A 24,059-nucleotide genomic window follows, 5' to 3' on the forward strand; every position below is an offset into this window, starting at 1 on the left:
TAACGTCCTATTTCACAGAACATATCGTGGATATTAAGCAACGCGTGACTGTATATTGGGAACATAGAGGAGTGGGGAGGAGGTGGGTTGTGAGAACAAAGTCATCTCTCATCCTCCATGTTAGGCAGTCAGTGGATAATGTCTAACATTGCGAAAGCGAAGAATAGCAATGTAAGTATGTGGTTTAGAAATACCAAGATAAAGCCAACAGTCAGCTGAGGGGGTTGAGAATTTGCCTCCGGGAACGGGATTTTGGGATAGGGGATGTAGCATCTGGGGAGGGCTGTTCAAAGAGGGGAGTGTCTTGTTGATGGTAAGAAGGTTTCAGAATGTGCAGGCAATGGCCCAGGTGAGAAGGGGGAGTAAGAGAGGATCTGTGGAGGAGCTGGGAACTCTGAGCGGGGAGGTGAGGGCATGTGACCTGGTTTGGGAACAGCAGGATTGTGAGTGAGGAAGAGGGACAGGCAGGCCCTCTGTGCTGCCTGGGCAGATTGGAGCTGGCCAGGCCCTGGGGCAGGAGCCCACTAAGGGCCTGGGGGTCTAGGTCGGGGCAAGACTTGGCAGTGAAGGGAGCGAAGGGTACACGGGTGGCCACCGCCTGCCTACCTTTAACTGTGGTTGGCAGAGAGACCCGTGTTCCTCCTCAGAGCTGTGGCCTAGACCCTGGAATTGAAGGCGTTGATGGTGAGCCCGCAGGCTGTGGCAGATGGAGACCGGGGCCTTCCCAGTGTGGTCGGTGTAGGTTCCCACCCCAGCCCAGTGTCCTGAGAACCTCTTCCTCCAGCCATGGGAGCAGGAAGGGCGGGCTGGGAGCCTCAGGACAGACGGGCCCGAGTGTCTCATCAACTCCCAGGGTCAGCCCAGGCCAGGCAGGCCACGGGCCAGCCCAGGGCTCCTTCCTAGGTGGAGGCCTCCCGCCCTTCTGCTCACCTTCCGAGCATTGTGGGCCTTCCCAGCAGCCCCTCGGGCACTCTGAGCCCCAAAACTCCCCAAGTGTGTCCCCCAGCACCCCGCCAACATAGCCCACACCTGGGCCTCCCCTCTTGGCCCCCCTGCGCCAGGCAACCTTGTGCCTCAGCCCAGGTGGCCCAATGCTTTCGAGGCCTGAACTTTCCTGTCTGAAAAATGGGCGTTAGGAACAGATCAGGACATCTTTGGAGGCTGCAGGGATGGGCCTGGGGACCCCTGCACAGATCTCATTGAGGTGCGACAGGCTACTGCTTACAAGAGAGCAAGCTCAGGAGCCGGTGGCCTGGGTTCCAGCCCCAGCCCCTGCCCCTTCTTGCTTGGCAACCTCAGGGCAGTACCCAGCCTCTCTGTACCTCTGTTTCCTCCTCTCCAACATGAGGACAAGGAGCCCTGGTGGCACAGTGGTTAAGCGCTTGCCTGCTAACCAGTAGGTCAGTGGTTTGAACCCACCAGCCGTTCCACGGGAGAAAGACGCAGCAGTCTGCTTCCATAAAGATTACAGTCTTGGAAACCCTATGGGCCAGTTCTTCTCTGTTCTGTAGGGTCACTGTGAGTCGGAATCGACTCAACAACAGCAGGTCTGGTTTTTAACACAGGGACGGCATTGGCCAATGCACCCCATGCATAGGCACCACCCACGTGTCAGCCAGAGGCTTGCATGTTGATATGATGCTGAACAGGTTTCAGCAGAGCTTCCAGACTCAGATGGACTAGGAGGAAAGGCCTGGTGATCGATTTCCAAAAATCAGCCAGTGAAAACCATATGGATCTCAATGGTCCGATCCACAGCCAATCACGGGGACAGTGCAGGACCAGGCGTTGATTCGTTCTGTTGTACGTGGAGTCACCGTGTTGGGGTGTCCTGGGTCAATGGCAGCTGACAGCAACAGCAGCCAGGGGGTAATACTGGGGCTGCGGCGAGGCTTCGGGAGGGACACTCGCACCTGCTTCATTGACAGGCCCTCAGTGAACACCCAGGACAGGCAGGTTCGGCATCTGACGCAGTGACCCTGCCCTCCAGCACCCCGAGGGGGGGCCTGGCCCATGCCGCATACAGCCGGGGTGGCCGGGCATCTTGGCGAAGTCTTGGACCTGGCACAGGGTGGAGGTGGAAGAGGAAGGCCCTGGTGGCCCTCGAGGGCTGGGGCGGGGTGGGGCGGGGCCCAGACTGACCGCTGGGGAGACCTGAGACAGGGCCACGTTCTCACCTGGGGGTGGCGCCACGGGAGGGCTGGCCTCACAGTGGCGTAGTGGGGGAACAAGACAGACCCCCAAGTCTGGAGCTCCTGCTTTGTAGCCTCTTTCCCACGTCACCCTCACCTCTGCACCTCAACCTCCCCAGCTCTGTCATAAGGGTGATAAAACATGTACCTCACCCACCCCAGGATCCTTGGCAGGGTCAGGAGAGCCCCATATCCCGTGGCGCAGGGACCCCAAGACACCGACAGCCTACTGCGGCTGGCATCAGTGGCACCTGAGCCTTGTGCAGCTGGGTGGCCATCTGCCCCCCATGCCCCGGGCCGGGCTACGTCCCGCCATTCTGTGTCAGTCATCAGAGTCTCTTTGCCGTCCCTGCTCTGTGCAGGCTCAGGGAGGCGACTGAACCTGCCGGGCCCACACCTGCAGGTGGCTGGTGGGCCTGGCTCGGGCACCGGGCAGGACAGGCAGAATGCTCGGTGCTGCAGGAAATGGCAGAGACCACATAAGTCGTGGCCAGGCAGCCGCAGGGAAGGGCTGGGAATGTCCAGCGCAAGGCCCACTCTGGCCGGCCTGGGAAGGAGGGATGCTGGGAGAGAGGGAAGCAGGACCTGCCAAATACGTCCAGATGGGGCTGGAGCGCTGGCCTGGCCTGGAGCCCCGGCGACTTCCTGTCCCCCCTCCACTTCCCAGACAGCCTGACGGGGGGCAGGGTGCCCACAGGAACAGGGCCGAGGGGGGCACCTTGATGGGGGCTGGGGACAGAAGCCTCAGTCACCCCCTGCAGCTCCCACCATCCGGGCCACACACCTGTTGTGCCCAACCATGGCGGGGCTCCCAAGTCCATGCAGGGGTGGGGTGAAGTGGGAGTGGGGAGGGGGCCTAGACACTGTGAGCTAAGCATGGAGGGATTGTGCGGACGCGGGCACAGGTGCAGAGGAGGGGGCGCTGTGCGGCGCTGGGGTGCTGCGGGGCAGGGAGTGGGCGAGGACTCACGGGGACGCCGCGGCCGCGTTTTCTCCATCACTGTAGCGCCAGGAGGAGACGTGCAGCCCCAAGTCTCACCGTCCGCACAGCCTTCCCAGCTTCCAAGAGCTGCTGTCCCCCAGCCCAGGCCTGGGGGCAGGCTCCCGGAGCTGCCCCCACATGAGGGTCTGTCCCGAGGGGCCGTTCTAGCTGCCCACCAAGAGGGCGCTGGGGCTGGACACACCTGGGAGGTGCTGAGCTCCCTGTCCCAAAGGCCATGTGAGCAGGGGCTAGGGGCTCTGTGGGGGGCAGAGGAAGGGCGGGGGGTGGGGCTCTGGGCCTCGAATGTGAGGAGTTAGGGGATCATCATGTCCCGAGAGGGGAAGGGTCCCAGCCAGTTCTCAGGGTTGGGCCCAGGTGCTGGGGGTGGTCCAGAGGTGGGAAGATGGCCCCCGCTCCCTGGGAAGGTGGGGTCTGGGCTGCCCACCCACTCCTACCCCACAAGGCACTTTCATATGCCAGGAAAGGGGCCAAGTCCAGATTCTGGGCCTGGCCACCCAGCCCTGCTCTGAGACCCCAGCCCCGCGCCCCGCCAGCCTCTAGCGTGTCTCACCTCAGGGGCTGGACTTGTGGAGCCCCGTCCTGGGTGCAGTCCACCCTCAGGGTGGCTGAGTCACGGGGCTCCGTCTCCAGGCCAGCAGCAGGTGGAGTCACGTGGGCCTGTACACCCCGCACCTGGAGGGTGGGGGTGATACCTGGTTATTGCCCAATCCGAAAGCAGCACGCCCAGGCCTGGCCCCACCTGGGTGAGCCCATGTCCCAGTGAGCCCATGTCCCAGCTCCCCTCATCCCTACAGATGGACCAGCACAACTTCAGTGGGAGCCTGTGCCCACCCTGCCCCCAGGCTAGCCTTGCACACCTGCACACGTGCGTGCACACACCCATGCATAGGGATGTGCGCGCACACACACACACACCACGTGCATAAACATACACCCGTGCACACCATCTACACATCCACACACGTGCACACCGTGTACACATACACTCAAGTACACACCACGTACCCATCCACACGTGCACACCACGTACCCATCCACACGTGTACCCTTGTACCCATGCACACATGCAGACATGCACACAAGCCTGCACACGCATTCACCCGCACGAGCGTGTACGTACGAATGTACGCACACGCACACCAACACATGCAGGCAGAGCCCCTCGGCCCCTCTGTGTCCACCCTAGTGGGGCCGACCTGGGCCGCCCTGGCCCCCAGTGCCCATTCTTTCCTTTATTGAACACGGCTGTGTGCAGGCACCGCCACACAGCAGGGCAGGAGCTCCGCCTGCCAGAGCTGCCCAGCTCCGCCGACGCAGACAGCAAACAGGGTAAGTCAGCAACACAGGGGTGGGCACCAAGGAGAAAGCGGAGCAGAGCGCGCCGCCGGCACATCAGGCGCCGAGAGGCACAGGGAGGGGATGTGGGGCAAGATGCGGAGGCGGAGGGGGTGATGGCAAAGTCTGCGCAGGCCGGCCCGGAGCATAAGGACGCCAGGCCCGTGTGGCTGGCGTGAAGAGGCCTCAGGGTACTGCTGTGACCCTGTCCTGGGGCACAAGGGGACCAGGGAGCAGGTGGGGCGGCTGAGCACCCAGGAGATGCTGGTGGCTCACCCTGGCCGGTGGCCCGGAGGTTGCTGTGTCCGGAAGCCTCAGATCTTGGCAGTATCGGGCACTCCTGCAGCTGGATCAGATGAGAGGGAATCGAGGTGACCCTGGTGTCTGGCCTGAGAACAGAGCTGCTGTTCATGGAGGGCGACAGGGAGAGGAGTCGGCCAGGAGGACACGCGGAGGCCAGGGGACGTGTCCAGATGCCCAGAGATGCTGGGGAGGTGGCCCAGCACAATCTGGGCAGGAGTCTGGGGTCAGGACCCTGGTCCGAGCTGCAGATGGACCCACAGGGACACCCACACGGGGACGAGGGTGTCAAGGACGGCGTAGGCAAGAAAGGACCAAGAACCGAGCCCAGGCGCCCGCTCTCAGGCCGACACAGGGAGAAGGAACCGCAAAAGAGACAGAGGGGAGGTGGGCGGGTGCAGAGGCTGGACACCAAGCGTGGCACCTGCAGCCAGTGGCCCTGGTCACAGCCGGGAGGCCCTGGTCACAGCCGGGAGGCCCTGGTCACAGCCAGGAGGCCCTGGTCACAGCCGGGAGGCCATCGGCGGCTGCGCTGTAGTCTGAGCAGAGTAGTCGGGGTGGATGCCGCCTGGCCTGGCTCAGGGGGCAGCGGACACCCGTCCCAAGGAGATGAACAGGGCGACAGCTGGCAGAGACGGCGCCAGCCGGGAGTCGGGTTGGTTATTGTAGCTGTCAGTGCTGTGGATGGAGAATTCTCAGCACGCCCGTCAGCCAACCGAGTGGTCCAGCGGGGAGGGGGCAGCGGCGATTTGGGGAGAGTGGGCTGCCCGGCTGGGCCGGGCACTGGAGGGTGTCCTCGGCAGCAGGCAGTGGCTCTCTGGAATTCAGGGGTTTGGGCAAGTGTGGTGGTGGGAGTGGGGGCAGGGGGTGCCATGAGGAGGTGGCAGTGGTGGCAGCAGCGTGGGGGCCTGAGGCTCATGGCCAGGAAGTGGGAAGGCCCCACAGTCTGGTTGTAGCTTTTGCTCCAGCCTCGCTCAGCCATGAGGTGCAGGTATGGACATTCAGGGAGCTGACTTACCCAGGTGTCTAGCCCGGCAGCCGGGTGCGAGGGTGAGGGTGTCGGCAGCATGGGCTGTGAGTTAGGAAGTGGGGAAGTGGACACATGGCGCAGGGGTAGGGCCAGTGGGCAGCTCAGTCGGCGGCAGGGGGTTGCGGTTTCAGGGGTCCTCAGAGGCGTGAACTACAGCCCTGTGGCAGCCAGCAGTGGAGGCAGGAGAGTGACTGGGAGTGGGTGGCTAAGGTGCAGGCAGCCAGGTGGAGGGGGCCTTGAGGACCTGAGAGCCACCAGGCATCCTGAAAGGCAGCAAGAGCGCAGAGAGAAACAGTGGGCCCCGAGCTACAGCCTCCCAGAACGAGGGGACCAGCTGGGCGGGTCACGGGATGCTAGGAGTGGCTGTCCTGTGATGTGAGACTCAGTGCCTCGGGGAAGGAGGCGGCGAGAACATTCTGGAAGCAGCCATGCGGAGCCAGCAGGGCTGTGTCCACCTATAGAGGTGGCCAGGGCCCACAGCAGGGAGGCCGCGTCCCTGGGACGGTCGCATTTCAATCCAGAAGGCTAGGGGACCTTCAGCAGAGAGGCGGGGCATGGGCACCTGTGAGGACTGAGTGCACCCTCAGGGGATGAGGCGGGAGCAGAAAGGTGGGTTCCGGGGGGGTCCACTTCTGAGCAAGGCCTCGTCCACTGACCCCAAGAACACCCATTCCCGGAGCCGTGTTCCCTCCCCACTGCAGGCGCAGCCCCCGCACCCACCCAGCCAGGGAGCTGGCTCCGAGAGGTTTCCAGATCCCCGGGAAAGGCCCGCAGCACCGCTGCCCAGGAGCTGGGCCTGCTTGTTGCCACACGGGCAGCCTCAGAAACTGTGCTTTGGGGAAACAGCCTAACAGCAGAGCCCAGAGTATCATGTTACCGTTTATGTGACAACCCTCCCATCAGATACAGTATCGCTCTCAAACATGTTTTCAGAGCCTGGAAGGCTGCACGTGGGATTCTCTAGCACTTACCTGGGGGCATTACCCGCAGGGAGCAGGACCCGCAGGGGGCAGGACCCGCAGGGGCAGGACCCGCAGGGGGCAGGCAGGTCATGGGGGGTTGTTTACTTGAATGTGTTTGTCTTAGGGAGAATGTTTTCTTGGAGTACTTACATCATGCAAGACCTCGTAAACAGACAAATTTTAGGGTGAATGTTTGGATAGAACAAAGAAGGGTCTAGGAGGAAGAGAACCCCACCTGGGGTGGGGCGGGGAGTCAGAGCCAGGATCACGGTGGGAGCAGGCGGGGTGGGGGCTCCAGGCCACAGCTGTCTGAGGGAGAGGCTTGGGGCGTGGAGACAGGGCGGAGAGTTCCAGGAGGAGGAGCTGCTGTGCAAAGGCCCAGAGGCAGGAGGGAGCCTCACATACGAGGAATTGGCGGTCAGTAGCGTCACTGGGGGTGTGTGGGGGGTGTGAACCGCACCGGGTGAGACTGTCAGAGGGGGTGACACCAAATGACTGTCCATAAAATTTTTGTGCAGTGTTTCAGCAGGAAGTTATTATTTTTTATTAAAATATCGCTGTAGTTAGTTGTAACAACAAAACTTCCTAGCAGCTTACATGTACCAGTACTTTTTGAACCTTCTAACGCGCTCCGACCACAGCTGTCGTGATCAGCCAATTACAATGCCACGTCGAATCACGGGGTTTCGTGTGCATGTGCTACAAGCTTGCCACGTTTTCCTTGCCACTTTATAGTCACCGATTTTGTCAGATTTTCTGGTGTTTTAGCTACAATGTTGTGGTAATTAGCATGGGGGGAGTGACAGCAACCCTAGTGACGTCACTGTTGGCCGTGGCCGAGGCGGGGGTGGGGGGGCAGTCGAGGGACCCTTGCCAAGGCGGGGCCCCGGGCAGCCGTGGTGGAGCGGGGAGAAGGGCTGGGTTCCGGTGCATGTGTTAGGGGAGGGAGAGAGCAGGAGCAGGTGATACCGAGGTTTGGGCCTAAGCAGCTGGAAGACTGGGGAGTCAGCCCGCTGGGAACGCACGGGTGGGGCTGGGTGAAGGGACCGGGAGCTCAGCTTTGGCCATGTTGAGTTTGAGACAAGCCGCCGGGTGGCACCTGCCTACCTGCCCCCCAGGCTGCCCGTGGCCACCGCCTGCCTGCCAGGCCTGGTTTTGGCAGCGGAGCGCACATTGGCACCAGGTACAAAGCATTCTGCCGGGCGTCCCCCCAGCTTCCTGCAGCCCCGTCGGAGGGGCAGCACAGAGGGGAAGGGAGGGGGAAGAGGCCGAGAATCAAATGCAGGTGGGGCCACGCCCACTGCCAATGCAAACATGGCCTCAGCCTCACCCACCATTCCCAGCCAGCCCGGCATTCCCACTCACCGGCCCCCCACTGGGGCTCGTGGAGTCAGCCCCACCTGGGGCTGCTGGGGGTGGGCAGCGTGGGCAGCTGCCGCAGCCCCCTGACAAACAGAATCGTCCCCTCTAAGGCCTTTCCCGGCCAGCATGTTGGGGAGGCTCGAGCCTCTAGCTTCCCGGCCCCACTGCCCAGGCATCCTGGCTCCTGCTGCCACCCCAGGGAGCTGTGTGCTGCATGGGGCCCTCCGACTGTCCTGACCATCTCCGTGACCCGGGTCCCCTGCAAGCTGCAGCCCTTTCCTCCCTGGAGTGGACCTCAAATCCACACAGAGTAGCTTTGGGGGTCGGTGAGCCCGTGGTTGGAAATGACTCAGGTATGGATACAGCCCCAGACAGACAGAAGTGCCGGGGAGGGAGAGGGTGGCCGAGCAGCCAGGAGCGTGGGGCCGTGCAGGCACCTCGCGCAACAGCAGGGGCACTCGACAGAGGTGTGCAGGAGGCACAGGTGGGGCCCGAGGTGGCCTCTATCGTCCAGCAGGTGTCAAATGGGCACGTTGATGAACACAGCACGAACGGCACCCGCTCCTGTGGGTCTCTGTCCTAGTCATGGGAGCAATAATAAGCCAAAAGCATCAGAGACCAGCCAATGGCATCACAGAGGACAGCCAGACAGATGGGACAGGCCTGGGAGCAGGTGGCAGGAGGCAGAACAGGCCCAAGGAGGTCTCCCCAGAGAGAGACTTCACAGAGATTTGGACGAGGCATGGGTATGAGCCAAGTGAGGGTCCAGAAAGTTGCTCTGGCCAGAGAGGGGACCCTAAGGAAGGAGCTGAGCAGGAGCCACAGGGAGGCCCGAGGCTGGACCCAGGGAGTGAGGGGAGGTGAGGGGGTCAGAGGGCAGTGGGCTCGGACACACACACTGAAGACTGCAGTGAGGACTGTCTTGCTCAGAGCGCAGAGGTGTCTTCTCCCAGTTCTGAGCAGAGGAGGGAGCTGTCTGGACTCTCTGTAGACACAGACATTGGGGTGGGGTGGAGGCGGGGGGGGGTCTCCATTCTCTAGCGCTGCTGTAACACATACCGCAAGCGGGTGGCTTCAAAGAACAGAATTTTATGTCCTGACAGCTCTGGAGGCTGAAAGTCCAAATCAGGGTCTCAGCCATGCTGATTCCCTCTGAGGGCCTCTCTCGTTCTGCTGGCTGCTGGCAAGCTTTGGCGTTGCTTTGCTCGCAGACGGGTCTTCACATGGCGTCTGTCTGTCCTGCTTTTTATGTAACTCAGAAGTGATTAGATTTAGGACTCACCCCGTGCTGGTACAACCTCAACGGACTGATTAACTGCGTGACATTTTTGTTGGTGATGGCTGTCAAGTCAGCTCTTAGTCATGGCGTCCCTGAGCATAACAGAATGAAATGTTGCCCGGCTCTGCACAGTCATCACAGTCATTCATCTGCTCGAGCCCGTTGCTGCCCCCAACCTAGGGGGCTCATCTTTCAGCACGGCATCAGACAATGTTCTGTTGTGATCCACAGTGTTTTCATTGGCTAATTTTTGGAAGTAGATCTCCAAGCCTTTCTTCCTAGTTTGTCTTAGTCAGAATGCTCTGCTGAAACCTGCCCACCACTGATGACCCTGCTGGTATTTGACCCTGCTGGCCTCGATTCCAGCATCACAGCAACACACAGGTCACCACAGGACAGCACACGACAGATGGGGGGTGTATTATGTGAGGTTGCATTATGGAACGTGATAGCATTATGTCACATTGTGAAAGTAATCTGCTATACCCAAGGCCAACTGGTTGATTCACACATACTCGACAGTGATGGGTTTTTTTGGTTTTTAACTATTCCATGACAGCAACTAGACTATGGTCAACCCACTGGGAACCATAGCCAAGCTGACCCATAAAATTAACCGTCACTAGGGAGAGGGTGGAGGCAGCTGAGGCCTCCCGGGTGGGACCTCCTGGTCCCAGCAGCCCAGCCACTGCGTGTTGTCCGCTCCGGGAAGGATGACCCTGCCACCAGATAGCAGAGCATGATATGAAGCCGCCGTAAGGAAAGCAGCGATCGGGGGGACTGAGCGAGGGGTGAGTGGTGGAACCTGGGGACCATGGAAGGAGGTGGGGTTTTATTCGGTGGGAATTCAGCGAAGGTTGGAGGTGGGAAGCTCAGCCTGGCTGCTGCCTGGAGCAGATGGCAGGGAGGGCACACTGGGCCAGGGGTGCTGGTGGCCTGGGGGCGTCACGGGAGGTGGGGCTCAGGGCTCTGTATCGGGACCTGCCAGGGGGGGAGGTGGGGTGAGTGCCGGGGAGTCCGGGCTGGGTCTTCACCGCTGGGTGGATGTGGGTGTCGAGTTCTGAAATGGGAGTATGGGAGGGGCCGGGCTTGGGGACCCCAGGGTCACTTCGAGGCCTGCAGAGCTGAGATGCCTGCTAGACCTGTGAGTCGGGGCCCTGGGAGCTGGGGTGGGGTCCTCCGTCCCCGCAGAGATGGGGCTGGGTGTGGGGGCAGGAGGTTGTGCCAGCCCAGAGAGTACAGGAGACGGCTGTGACAGGTGAACCCCCAGCAGTCAGCCTGGAGTGTGGCACTGGGGGAGGGCCTCGGCCGGCCTGGGCGTCAGGGGGCAGCAGCTGGTGAGGGCGGGGGGCCACCTTGGAGCACGTGTATGGCAGGGACAGGAAATTAGAGGGTCTTTTCCTGTCGTGGCATGCTGTCAGTGGTGGGAAGGGCAGGCCCTCAGCCACTTGGCTGGACTGTGCTGAGGACCCAGCTGAGGGTGTGACCAGTGATGGCGGTGGCATGATCATCTGCAGAGGGGCCCCCTCCAGCCTCCCAGTAGCCCAGGGCAGCGGAGACGCAGGGCCGTGGCTAGGATGGGGCACACCCCCCGGCCCAAGTGCCAGCTCACGAACTGCGCCCGAAACACCACAGCCAGGGCACAAGTGCCGCCATGTTGCCCGCCCTCCACAGCCGAGGCTCATGCCCACCCTGGACAGCCATCCTGGGAGACCGGGGGGCAGTGCTGCCTCAGTGACTTCGAGTCCCAGAGAAGGGGGTGTCTGTCTCAGAGCCCGAGTGCTCCAAAGTCCACATGGAGGTGTTGGCAGAGCTGGTCCCCTCTGAGGCTCAGAGGGGGCTGTGTTCCAGGCCTCTGTCCTAGCTTCTGGCACCCACGGGGTGCTCCTTGATGTGTGGCTGCATCGGCCTCTGTCTTCACAGGGCCTCCTTCTCTGTCCCCCGTCTCTGTGTCTTGCCCTCTTTTATAACGACACCAGTCAGATTAGGACCCACCCTGCCCCTGTATGACCTCGCTAACCTAACTGATCACCCCATCAAAGACCCTGTTTCCAAACAAGGTCACGTTCACAGGTACCAGGGGTTAGGACTTCAACATCTTTTTTTTTTTTTTTTTAAGTAGTATTTTATTTTGCTTTCAGGGACATTTCACACAGCAGTTGAGGTTCCCCTTCAACAATTTCTACACAAGCTGTTCAGTGGCATTGGTTACATTCTTCACAATGCACGAACCTTCTCATTATTTCCATTCTGGTTGTTCCGTTTCCATTAATCTAGTTTCCCTACCTCCTTACATTCTCATCTTTGCTTTAAAGTAATTGTTGACTGTTTGGTCTCATGTGGGTGATTTTTTAAAGGAGCACAGTACTCACAGGGGATAGTCATTATTTTTTGATGCAATTTGTTGTTTGACAACAAGGTGGCCTCCGGGGTTCGTTTCCATTCAGGGTTTGAAGAGTATCTCGGGGCAATCGTCTCCGGGAGTCCTCCAGTCTCAGCCGGTCCAGTAGATCTGGCTGTTGGTGGGTTTAGGAATTTGAGATTCTGTTCTACCTTTTTCTCCCATACTATAGGGTTCATCTATTGTGGACTGGGTCACAATGCTTGGTAGTGGTAGCCAGGCACCATCTAGTTCTTCTCAACGTATCTTTTTGGGGGGACACAATTCACCCCATAACACACACCATGTGTCTCTGTTCCTGTGTTTTTCATGTATTAATTCATTCCATCCTCACAATATCCCCCTGAGGGAGATGCTACTATTATTATCCCCATTTTCCAGATGGGGAAACTGAGGTCCAGAAAGGAGAAGTAAACTGCCTGAGGTCAGCCAGCCAGGTAGAGGCAGAGGCAGGACCCCAGACCCACTGCCGCACCAAGCACAGGTGTAGCTCACGCCAACACCTGTCTCCAAACCCAGCCCACCTGTGGACACCCCCTCCTGCAGCCCGTGTGCTCTCACACCCCAGCCACGCAGCGGCCGCAGAGCACATTGCCCCAGTACCGGCTGCCCTGGGGACAGCAGTAAAACCCGGCAGCTAGAAGCGTGGTTGATTTCTCTCCAAGAGCTGAGGCACTAAAGCAAAGTCATAAACGCAGTTACATCAGCTCCGGCCGTCAGTGTCGGCACCGTGAGCGCTGTGATCTGTTTCTGCTCGTACCCAGCTCCCCAGACCCTCCCGCCCTCCAGGCCCACCGAAAGGCTGATTTGTGGGTGTTATTCTTACTCTTGTTGTGGGGGAAGTGTGTCCCTCAGCTGGGAAGACATTCCGGGCCTAGCCCCCAGGGCGGGACTTCCCAGCTGGGACAGATGGACAGTGTGCCCCCGGTAGATGGGCACCTGGCACCCCCACCCCCACCACGGGAGGGTTCCCAGGAGCACTGGAGTTGGGGCACTGGGTGGTGCGTACCCGCCCACCGTACCCATTCAGCCCGTGTGTCTCACTGGGACCAGCAGCCAGATGAGCTCAGGCCGAGTTCTAGTAGAGAGACGGTTCCAGAACGGGCAGACACAGAGCCCCACAGGCAGGGAGTGGTCTCGGTCAGGTGACACCGGGAGAGTTGAGGGTGGGAGGTGCAGGAGGCAGGAGCAAAGGCCCTGGGGCAGATGCCGGCCGGCATTGGGGCGTCGGCAGGGGCGCCTGGAGTGAGGCAATGAGGGAGAGGCAGACCAGGGTCCAGGTGGCGGGCAGGGGCTCCCAGGCCAGAGAATGGGAAGCCTTGGGTGCACCATGGGCTTGGGGCCTGTTTCTGAGCAGAAAAAGTAGGATGGGTGTGGGGAGGTAGAGGAGAGCCCTGAAAGTCCCACAGGGCCAGCGCGTAGGGTCCTGGTGAGCCCCAGGCCGGGGCCCAGTGGGGCCAACATGTAGGGTACTGATGAGCCCCAGGCCGGGGCCCAGCAGGGACAGTGCGTGCAGTCCTGGTGAGCTCCAGGCCAGGGCCCAGCAGGGCCAACGTGTAGGGTGCTGGTGAGCCCCAGGCTGGGGCCTGCGGGGTCAGCGCGTGGGGTCCTCGTGAGCCCTGGCCTGAGTGCGAAGCACCCCAGGTCCAGAGGGCGGCAGGTGCAGGGGCCCTGCCTGCCGAGGACCTGGCAGACCGTGATGTCCCTGGGCACAGTGGGACCACTGCAGGCCAGCACCCGCCCGCCCTGGAGGAAGGGGTTCTGAGCTGGCAGACACTGACATGCCAGTGTCTCCCCTTGGTGATACCCATTGCCCTGCACATGGGCACTCAGCGTCACCTGCATGTGCCGGAGGGCGTGGGGTCTGAGGGCCCAGCTGAGTCCTGGGGCGTGAGCTCGGGAGGTGACCGGGCATTTAGGCTGCCACAGAGCGAGAGAAGGAGACGGGTCCAGAGCAGCCCCCCGCCCCACAGCCACTCCTGCAGCCCCTTCGCCGTACCCGCCCCCACCCCTGCGGTAGCCGTGAAACGGGCCACAGTGGGGCTCTCACAGGGGCAAGGGTGACGGAAATAACATGTGGAGCTCTGGACACAGCGCCGGGCACACAATAGGTGCTTAATAAAGGCCCATAACTGCCCCCCCACCAGGCCCCACCGTCTTACCAAACTCCTCCTTGGCCCCTGGTGACCTGGAGGAGCCGGTGGCCCTGGGGGGCAGGTCTCCCACCTGGTTACCTGGGCAGCCCCCTTCCCCCCTCAGGAGTGTAACGTGGGCGCCCCCCCCCCGCTAGGTGTCACTGTGTGCTCAGGTGTCACAGCGGGGTGCCGGGAGCCCCAGGATGTGTCAGCTCCAGCCCTCCTGTGTCCCGGGTGGGTGTGCTGTGGGGAGGCAGCACGGGGCAGGAGACTGAGGCTGTGGTCCAAGTCGTGCCACCCGCCAGTTTCCCATGGTGTCTGATTCCCCTTCCATAAAGCGGGGCTGTGTGCAGGGGTACGTGCCGGGGCCGCAGCGTGGGTGGTGGTGAAGGCACTCAGGGTGCGGGGTGGATACAGACAGGCTTCATAATCCCCAGGGAGGCCCCCGGAGCACCAGTGTGGAAGCAGCTGGGGCTCCCAGGGCCCCCCTGACACCCAGCCATCCACTTGCTCAAGTGCCAGCCAGGACTGAACGTTTTGAATATTGCCCCCAAGGATGGCAGGATGCCGTGGGAGGAAGGCCAGATGGATCTTTGCCCTGTGACCCTACAGAGGGTCCTGGGCTGGTCAGAGAGGAGGCCCTGCCTCTAGACGCCCACAGCCCAGGAGACTCCAGATAAGGCCATTATTGAGCCCCTCGAAGCCCCATCCCCAGTGTCCCCAGGCCGGGTATACCTAGCCCCAGGTGTACCCAGACCCAGTGTACCCAGACCCGGTGTCTTCAGACCCAGATGTCCCCTGACCCAGTGTCCCCAGACCCGGATGTCCCCTGACCTGGTGTCCCCAGCCCTGGTGTCCACTGACCTGGTATCCCCCGACTCAGTGTCCCCAGACCCAGTATCCCCAGACCCAGTGTCCCCAAGCCCAGCCTCTCCTGCTAGCTCTAAGCAATCTGGCCGAGGGAGCCCGAGGCACCCCATGGCCTGGGGAGGGGCCTTCAGGTCCAGAGCAGGATCAAGGCTGGACAGGTTCTACAAAAATTTCCCTTGAAAGACACTTTTTCAAGATTTTTTTCTTGAAAACAAATTCATAACCACATCAAACAGAGCCCCCCGTCGCCCTGGGTTTAATCACCAGCGGCCCAGGGCCCTCTAACTAGCTGTTATTCTAATTGCTTTTTTCTCTTCCGAGAGCCGCATGCGCCGTCTGATAGTTATTAATTTGGCGAGTCAAGGCTGGCACAAAGGCGCTATTGTCTTCCTTGCCCTTTTAATCACTATCAAATTGCAAATAATGACTAGATCCAAGATCCCCAAAACTGATCCGACCCCGCAGCTCACAGGGACAGCCACCCTGGGCACCTGCCTGGACAGGCGCACCTCCCGCTGCTGGCCGCACCATGGTGGGGGGCTGGCCGGGCCTGCACCCTCCAGCCAGATGAGGTGGTCACTGGGCCCTCCAGGGTGTGCAGCTGTATGTGGAGGCTGCCCGCTGCACCCCAGGAAATGACAAGGGTGGTGTACCCTGGGATTGGGGCTGTGAGGGAGGGAAATGGGTTGCGCCGTTGGGCCGGCAGGTGGGAGGATCCTGCGGTTAGACCCTGCAGGCAGGCTGGGAGGCCCCATGGGTGGGAGGTCCCCACAGGCATGTGGGAGATCTACACAGGTGGGTGGGAGGATCCCAGGGCGGCCAGGAAGCTTCACAGAGGAGCAGGATTCTCTCTCCTCCTGGGACCTGCTCCTTGTTTGTGGGCAGATGAGGAGGTGTGAGGTCTGGGACTCTGGACAAGCTCTGGGATTCTGTCCCAGACCCTAGCTCACCCCCAGAGCCTCCCCAACTACAGCCTGGCTAATGGGAACAGGTCCCTGTGGCCAGGGACGCCGGCGAGCCCCTTGAAGCCGCAGTGGCCGTGGGCAGCAGCCTAGGGGCCTCGGCAGGCCTGGTGCCAGCAGAGCAGGTGGGGGCCCCCCGGTAAGGCGGCTCCAGGGCCACCCCAAGGGGCTCCAGAGAGGCAGCGTAGCTGTGCCACTCTCCTCCCCGCTTCCCGACGGGGGCGGCTGAGCACAGCTCCCCACCGTGCAGCCGTCACCCCCAGGGTGGCCCTTCGCCAGCCGCATCCCTGCCCCATCCCTGTGTTTCCACCCACCCTCGTGTTTCCACTTTTCCCAAGAAACCCCATTCAGGCTTCTGCTCTGCAAGCACATCGGGGCTCGATGTGTGTGCAAGGGCCACCAAGTTGAGAATCCGCAGAGCCACCCAGCTTCCTCTGAGCTGTGTCGGGGGCTCCAGTTGGGGCCACTCCAGCCAACAGTCAAGCTGGGGCTGTGCTTTAGAGCGCCGGGACGGCGGCCGGGCCAGCCTCGGTCTGTCCAAGATGGCCTCTGCCCCAGCCGGGGCCCTGCCAGGCTCTGCTCCTCACTCACAGGTCCCGGGCCTCGGTTTCCCCGTGTGGGCCCTGAAGGGGGAGGCCTGGGAGACCTCTGCTGCATTCCCAGAGGCTCCCAGGCCCGGCAGCGGGGAGGTGGCACCTTAGGTCTGCGGTGGAGACTCCACTGAGTTGTCTTTGTAGCTGACCCCCAAGCCATGCTCTCCGGGAAGTGGCCTGTGTGCTGGCCTTAGCTGAGGGAACCCCTCCCCCAGTCTCTCCAGGTATCATGGGAGGCAGGGGGAAGGGCAGCCCCTTTAGCCAAGTGCAGAGGGGCAGAAGGGCAGCCTAGCCCTCAGGGACCACCGGACACCGAGCATCGTCCTCCCCCAGGCCCCACACACCACAGCCCTGCAGTCCCACTCAACCCCCAACTCGGCACCACTTCCTGGCCCCCTCCTAGGGCAGGGTCCCTCAGACACCCCCAAACCCAAGGCAGACCTGGCTCCCTCACCTGGCCTCGGCCCGGCCCTGAGCTGTCCCGTGTCACCCCCACTGGGCCCACCACTCTGGGCCCTGACCTTCCCTGAGGGCCTCCAGCCGAGCCTGGCTCTCGGTTACTCCCTCACCCCTACTGGCCCCCCACGGGTCCTCCGCGGGACTCTTAGGACACCCGGTCACCGTTCATCTGGGGCGTCTCTGTTGACCAGCAGCCATTGCGCCTCGTGTGTCCCAGGTCCTGTCCCGCCATCCCCTCCTGCTCCTGGGGGGAAGGTGTGCCCCCCGCCTGGGGCCTGAGTGGCTCTGGGGGTTGGTGCAGATGGGGCCCTGCTTTCCTGGCTGCAGGTGCTGGGATGAGGGTGTACCGCACAGAGTGGGGGGCATGGCACCTGAGGGGCAGGGGCCCCAGGAGATGTGAACATTGGGCCCGGGTGGACAAGAGGCCCGCCTGGGCGTCTTTCCTGGAAGAGATGTGGCTAGCACCCCTCACCCTCCCTGACGGGCCAGGCCTTGCCTCCTGAGCCCTATCTGTCTGGGAATCAGCTGTCCCAACACCCCCTTCTCGCTCCCTGCCCGTGCCAGCTGCTGACCCCAGCCCGGGGACACCGAGCTTCTCCAGGCTGCACAGATGCCGCCCCAGCCTCCCTTGACCCCCAGACACCCCCGCGGCCCGGCCCCCAAAAACCAAGGGTGGCAGCAAAGCCAAAGGCTGCAGGTCCCTGGTGCAGACCTGTCATGCCCAGACCCTGGAGGGCCCTGGTGGGGGCGCTGAGAGGTAACCCACAGTGTCCATGCTCCAGCCACCAAGTCCCAGGGCAAGGACCAGCCACCCTTGCCCTAAACCCCAGGAGGGAGCGAGGTCCCCAGAGTCGGAGAGGAAGGGTGGCCCACCATGTGTCCACACAGGTGCACACACAGCACATGGGGGATGGAGGCTTACCCACGCACACACACACACACCCCCCACACGCACACACAGATTTATGCACACAGCACACAGGAGGTGGAGATGTACCCACACACGCGTGCACTTTCCACACACACGTGTACACCCCACCTGCACACACACATACACGTCCCACACGCACACACACACCACATACACCCCACACGTGCGCACACCCCACACACACACACGCACACCCCATACACACGTGTACACACACACACACGGACTCACGCACACACAGCGCACGGGAGGTGGAGGTGCACACACACCCACACACACACACACAGGGACTCACGCACACACAGCACACAGGGAAGGTGGAGGTGCACACCCACACACACCCACACACACACACACAGGGACTCACGCACACACAGCACACAGGGAAGGTGGAGGTGCACACACACCCACACACACACAGGGACTCACGCACACACAGCACACAGGGAAGGTGGAGGCACACCCGCACACACGGATGTACACCCCCGCACGCACACACGCCCGATGACGGGGTGGCACACATGGCAGGTGTCCCCACGCACACAGACGTGTGTACTGCCCATACACAGCACGTGTGTACCAAACACCCAGGGATGCAGGCCTAGGCACACGCCTTCCCTGGGGCCTGGGGGAGCCCCGAGGCGCCGGCACACCTGGACGCCCCACCCTGCCCCACCCAAGTCACTTCTGCTCTGTGCTTGCAGGTGACGCAGCTGGACCAGAGACTGGTGCTCATCACCGACCTGCTCCACCAGCTGCTCGCCCTCCACCCCGGCGGCACCCCCGGCGGCGGTGGGGGCCAAGCGGCCCAGCCCGGTGACATCAGCTCCTTCAACCCTGAGCTCTTCCTGCCCAGCAACTTTCTGCCCACCTACGAACAGCTGACCGTGCCCCGAAGGGCCACCGACGAGGGGTCCTGATGGGGCTCAGTGCGGCCAGCAGGCCTGTGAGGGGAACCGCGGAGGGGACCCCCCTCCACCCACCTCTCCCTCAGCAGGAGCACTCCCGGCCACCTCCTGGAAGGCCCAGGAGGACAGCCCCACTCTCCAGGGCCCTGGACACCTGGGGCTCGTGAAGCCACCTCTCCCAGCCAGCAGGTCCTCGACCTTGCTTGGGGGGTGGGGCGCCTAGCAGGTCTGAGCCCCAGTCCCTATCCCTACAGTCTTGCACGGTGGCCAGTACAGGGTGGTGGGGGCCAGGCTGGGCTTCCCAGGGGCTGGGGGCACCTGCTGGGCCATGTATGGCTGAGAAGCAGTGCAGGCAAAAGCTCCAGGAGCTTTCTAAGGGAGGCAGAGGGGCAGCCTGGGTAGGGTCTGCAGGCTTGTCCCAGCCTCAAATCCAGGTACCCAGGGAGGAGCAGGCAGGCCAGGCCCACGCCCAGCAAGGCAGCCCAGGATGAAAGCGGCTGCCCTGATCGGCGCCCTGGGCCTGGGCCTCAGCTCCCGGGCCTGGGCCTCAGCCCCCCGGGCCTGGGCCTCAGCTCCCGGGCCTGGGCCTCAGCTCCCGGGCCTCTCTTAAGAGATGCTGACCTGGGGGCTGGGGATGCTGCTGCCTGAGCCACAGCCTCCTGGGAGGGTCAGACCCCACCCCATCTGCACGGCCACATCACAGGGCTGGGTGCCATGGAACAAGGTGGGCAGGGGGAGGCGGCCTCTCCCACCCATTCCAGAGAGGAGAGGAGGCCCCCAAGCCCCACTCTACACACAGCCTCCCCTCCTACCCGGTGGGAGCAGCTGGACAGACAGACGGACGCCAGCTCACAGCACTGTCCCCTCCCTCAGCGCCTGCTGGGCTGAGGCAGGGCTGAAAGGGCGCCACGGCTCCCACCCGGGACAAGGACCCTTCTGGGCATCACAGCTTACAGAAATCAGAGCGATCTTGCGGTGATTTGGAACCTGAGTTTAATGAGCCTCACGGTGTGGTTTTGATTAATTGCGCGGGCTTTTCCTAATAAACAGGGAGAATCACGGGTTTGTCTCAGCAACTTTGTTTGCCTGGGTTCCTGGGGGTCGACCACATCTTGGAGACAACCTGCTTCAGCCCTTTCTCCCCCTAGAGCTGCCGTGCCCCCCGCACCCAGACCTCACACAGGCCCGCTGTCTGTCTCTCTGTCTCTATTTCTCTGTCTCTCATCTTGCTGTATCTCTGTGTGTCTCTGTCTCGCTCGCTCTCTCTGTGTCTCGGTCTGTGTCTCTGTCTCTCACTGTCTCTGTGTATCTCTGTCATTGTCTCCCTGTCACTGTGTGTCTGTCTCTGTCTCTCCATCCCCTCCTGCATGTCCAGGCACACCGCACAGCATTCTGACTATTTCTCAATCCTCTGGAATCCTTCCCCGATCCTATCCTCCTTGCAAAGCCCCCGCCCCCAAATTCCCAGCCTTTGGGGCAGCAGCGGGTAGGGGGAGCATCTGAGATTTCAAGGTACAGGGCTGTCCCGAGGCCAGCATCAGAGGCAGCAGGCAGCCAGCACTGGGGAGGGGGATCTAGGTTGGGGGTGGTGGCTGAGGACCCCCTGAGAAGAGGCCAGTCCCCCCACCCCCCACCCCGGTCACACCTCCCGGGCCAGCCCCGCTCAGGGACTTGGCATCTGGCCTGGCAGGATGGTGGGGGCGGGGGCAGCACAGGGCCTCTGGGGCTTCCCCAGCCCCGCACCCACCGAGGGGGACAATTCCTGGAAAGGCAGCGCTCTTGTTTCCGTGTTGAGTAAATATTTGTGGAAACCCTGGGAAGCGCTGCTGGAAAGCGGGGCTCCCTGCGGGCGCCCGGGCCCCAAGCCCCGGCCAGCGGCCCTTGGTGGGTGCGGCCTCCACCGGCCGCTTTGTCTGCGTCCAGCCAGCCTCGCACAGTGTCCCAGCGCCGCACTTCTGGACGGGCGAGTCGGGGACGGGCGCCATTGCTGCGCTCTGGGGTGTGAAATGCAATTTACCTGAAATAAAGCCCAATTATGGAATTAGCTAATTAAGGCCGCGGAGGAGGCCTGGCCACTCAGCCCGCGGCCGCACGGGCCCGGGGACAGATGGCGCCCCTGCCGCCGAGCCGCCGCATTCCTTCACTTGGCCCGCTGGCTGGCTTGCACAGCACACGACCATCTGGTGTGTGACCCGTCTTGTGTGCCCGCACAATGGCCCGGCAGACCTCTCGGGAGAGGGCTGTCACCCAGGCAACACAGCATGTGCGGCCCAGCCCCGCCGCCCCCGCCCGGCCCCCGCCCGGCCCTTTGTAGGCCTGGCCCGGATGCCGGGCGGCACAGCGCTGACAACGTCCGAGGGCATTTTGTCCACAGCGCCCGCCTTTGTCTCTAAATTGGGCTCCTTATTGAGGTCCTCGGTGCCCAGTGGAGGCCGGCACATCTGCTCGGGTGGCGGGTGGGGCGGCCAGGGAAGAGGAGGCTGCCTGCCACCCGCGGCTGGGGGCGCCCACCTCCTCTGCCCACGGGCCCCCCGCCAGCAGCCCCTGGGGGGAAGGCAGGCTCGAGGTGGCCAGCCCCACATGAGGCTGTCCGGCTCTGGGCCAGGGCGGCGGGAGGTGGCCAGGGCAGGGCCAGCCTTTCCCGTCCACCCTTCCTGTCTAGTGATAGTGCCCCCTGGCAGGGGCGGGGTGGGGCTGATGGAGATATGCCCTTGGCACACACGCGTGCGCACGCACACACACACACACACAAAACCAAAACCCACTGCTGTCGAGTCGATTCTAACTCATAGTGACCCTGTAGGACAGAGTAGAACTGCCCCACAGGGTTTCCAAGGAGTGGCTGATAAATTTGAACTGCCGACTTTTCGGTTAGCAGCCTGAGCTCTTAACCACTGTGCCACCAGGGCTCCCTTGGCACACAGTAGGTGCTTAATAAAGGCAGCCAACCTGTGCACCCTGCCTGCCCCCTTCAATCTCTCAACGCCCAGACACGCCAGCCCATTCTCCCTGGAGCCAGAGTGAGCCCCCCCAAGCCAAGAGGCTGCCCCGCTGGCCTCCCCTGGCCGGCTCTGCCCCGCTGCCCAGGACCTGGCTGCTCATGCTGCCCCCACAGCAGGCAGGCTGACTGCCTGCAGCCTCTCCCCCACACGTGTCCGCTCAAGACCTCCTGCGCGGGGGTGGGGCCGTGCTGGCACCCTCAGGTCCCATGGAGGCTGGAGCCCGGGACCAACTAGAGTGCTCAGGAGGTGCCAGTTACATTCAAGAATAAAGACCTTTCTAGCAGCTGGAACACAGGCGGGCACCACCAGGCGGGGAGTCCAATGTCCCCACCCAGACCCGTGAGGGAGGGGCTCAGGACGGGTGCTTTGGCCTGGGGCAGCCAGACAGTGGGACAGGGAGAGTCTGAGAGCCCAGCCTGTGACGGCCTGGTCACCTGTGGGGTTGGGGATTCCCTTCCAAACATGCAGCCAGGCCTGGATTTGGGGAGCCCTTCCCTCCCTCAGCAGAGCCTGAATCCCCAACAGCCCTTGGCCACCTCCTGGCATGGCCCTCGGGGCCCGGGTACCCCACCTTGCAGTTCTCAGCCCCCAGTGGCAGCCTCTGCCCCCTACATTGTGCGAGATGAAATCCGTGGCCAGGAGCCAGGGCTCCGCCCCCACCTGGGCAGCTGGGGCCACCAGGGCTGAACAAACAGAGCTAAAGCTTCCGCTGGCCCTCGAGAGCCGAGCCAGGCTGCTGGGCGCTGACCGCTTCTACCCGACCCTTTGCGACCCCATCTCGCAGCACGGCCTCGGAGGGGCACAGAGGGATCCCCGCCGTGTACCTCAGAACCCCGCAGGCCGGGGACCTCTGACCCCTCAGCCAGCTGCTGTTGTTTCACCTGCTGGGGAGGGTTGCCCCTGCTCCAGAGGCCCGGCCTGGGTGAGGGGTGAGATGGGGTGTTCGGGCGCTGGCCAGAGGCATTGGCCTGGAGAGCAATCTCCTCTAAAGACAGGGTCCCAGCAGTCATGGGACGCAGGCGGCGCCCTGCCCTGAGGCCCGGCACCAGCCGTGTGCTGGGAGGGAGGCCCAGAGCCCCCACCCCTAGCGGTCTCCTGTGCCCTGGGTCTGATTCTGTAACTCTGCCCTCCTTCAGCATGAGGGGCCCTGGGGGCCGCGGGCTGCACCCTCAGCCCCCCACCCCTCCACAACACCTAGTCAGGCAGGAGGGCGAGGAGGGAACTCGGCCCGGGGCAGCCCTGCAGATCCCTTCCCTCCTCCTGCCCTTCAGAGCCCCCCAGCCTGCCGTCCCAGCACCCCCTGCCTGTGCACCCAGGGAGCAGGTCTGCCCTTAATTCCCCAGAGCCTAGAGCACCCCGCCAACCCTGCTGAAGTCATTCCCTCAGCCCAGGGCCCCGCTTAGCGCCACCCCCTCCCACAAGCTTTCCCTAACAGCCCCTCTGAGAACCCATCCCCCTCCAGGTCCAGGGCAGGTGGAACAGGTGGGGGTCATTGTCCACAGACAGCAGCAGGGGCCCTGTCCTCATGCCCACTGCCCACCCTGGGCACACACCAAGGCTCAGGCAGGCAGCAGAAGCTGTGTTCACAGGGGCAGGGCCAGGAGGGCCCTCCTTGTGGGCAGGGGAGGCCCATGCCCCATCCACAGGCCCTGGTCCCTCCCGTCCCAGTGAGGACCCTGCTGTGGCCCCCTGAACACACCTCGTGCACGCGCTCCTCCCCGCCCCGGTCTGCTCCCCCTGGCTCGTGCGAAGCCATCAAGGCAGGGCACTGTTCAGGCTCCGTGAGAGGACGGGGTCCCCCACTCTGGTCACAGAGGGGACCCCTGCCCAGAAATGCTGTGTGGTTCATCTGTGCACCAGCAAGTCCAGGCCTCTGAATGCCCCACCAACCCCTGGTCACCCTGCTGCCAGACCAGGTCGCCCTGGGGTGGGGGGCGTCCCGAGATCCTGGGCGGTCCCCTCCCACTGAGCTCCGGGAGACCTGGCTAGCACCTCCAGCATGCCAGTGAGGCAGGGTCCCTTCCCTCTACCCCTCGCTGCCTCCCGCTCACGAGAAGAAACAGCCCAGAGGAGAGAGACAGAAGCCGTGCACGCAGCCCACAGGTGGCCAGGCACAGAGGGGCTGAAGCCTGCGGTCTCTGCCCAGCAGACAGGGCGGAGCCCAGCCCCTCCAGGCCAAGCCTTCAGGCCCGCAGTGCCACTCTGAGCCCCCCACCTCTCTGTGGAGCAGGGGAGACGGCATGTCCAGCCCCTGGAGCCCTCAGAGGATCCAGCAAGGGGCTTTGGAGGCACCAGGCCCAGGGCGGGCCCAGGAGAGGCCGGGTGGAGAGACAGG

At 62.7% G+C, this 24,059-nt stretch overlaps 1 protein-coding gene across 1 annotated transcript in view; it reads left to right on the plus strand.

Annotated features, from left to right (window-relative positions):
* KCNQ1 (potassium voltage-gated channel subfamily Q member 1) overlaps nucleotides 1-19,860 on the plus strand; it is a 379,201-nt gene extending 359,341 nt beyond the window's left edge. The window contains exon 30 of the mRNA XM_004389436.2: nucleotides 18,519-19,860. Within this exon, the coding sequence (XP_004389493.1) occupies nucleotides 18,519-18,734 (216 nt within the window). The 3' untranslated portion in view covers nucleotides 18,735-19,860. The remainder of the gene's footprint in view (nucleotides 1-18,518) is intronic.
* The last annotated feature ends 4,199 nt before the right edge of the window (nucleotides 19,861-24,059 follow it).

This window comes from Trichechus manatus, unplaced genomic scaffold, assembly GCF_000243295.1.
Source record: "Trichechus manatus latirostris isolate Lorelei unplaced genomic scaffold, TriManLat1.0 scaffold00244, whole genome shotgun sequence".
NCBI lineage: Eukaryota > Metazoa > Chordata > Mammalia > Sirenia > Trichechidae > Trichechus > Trichechus manatus.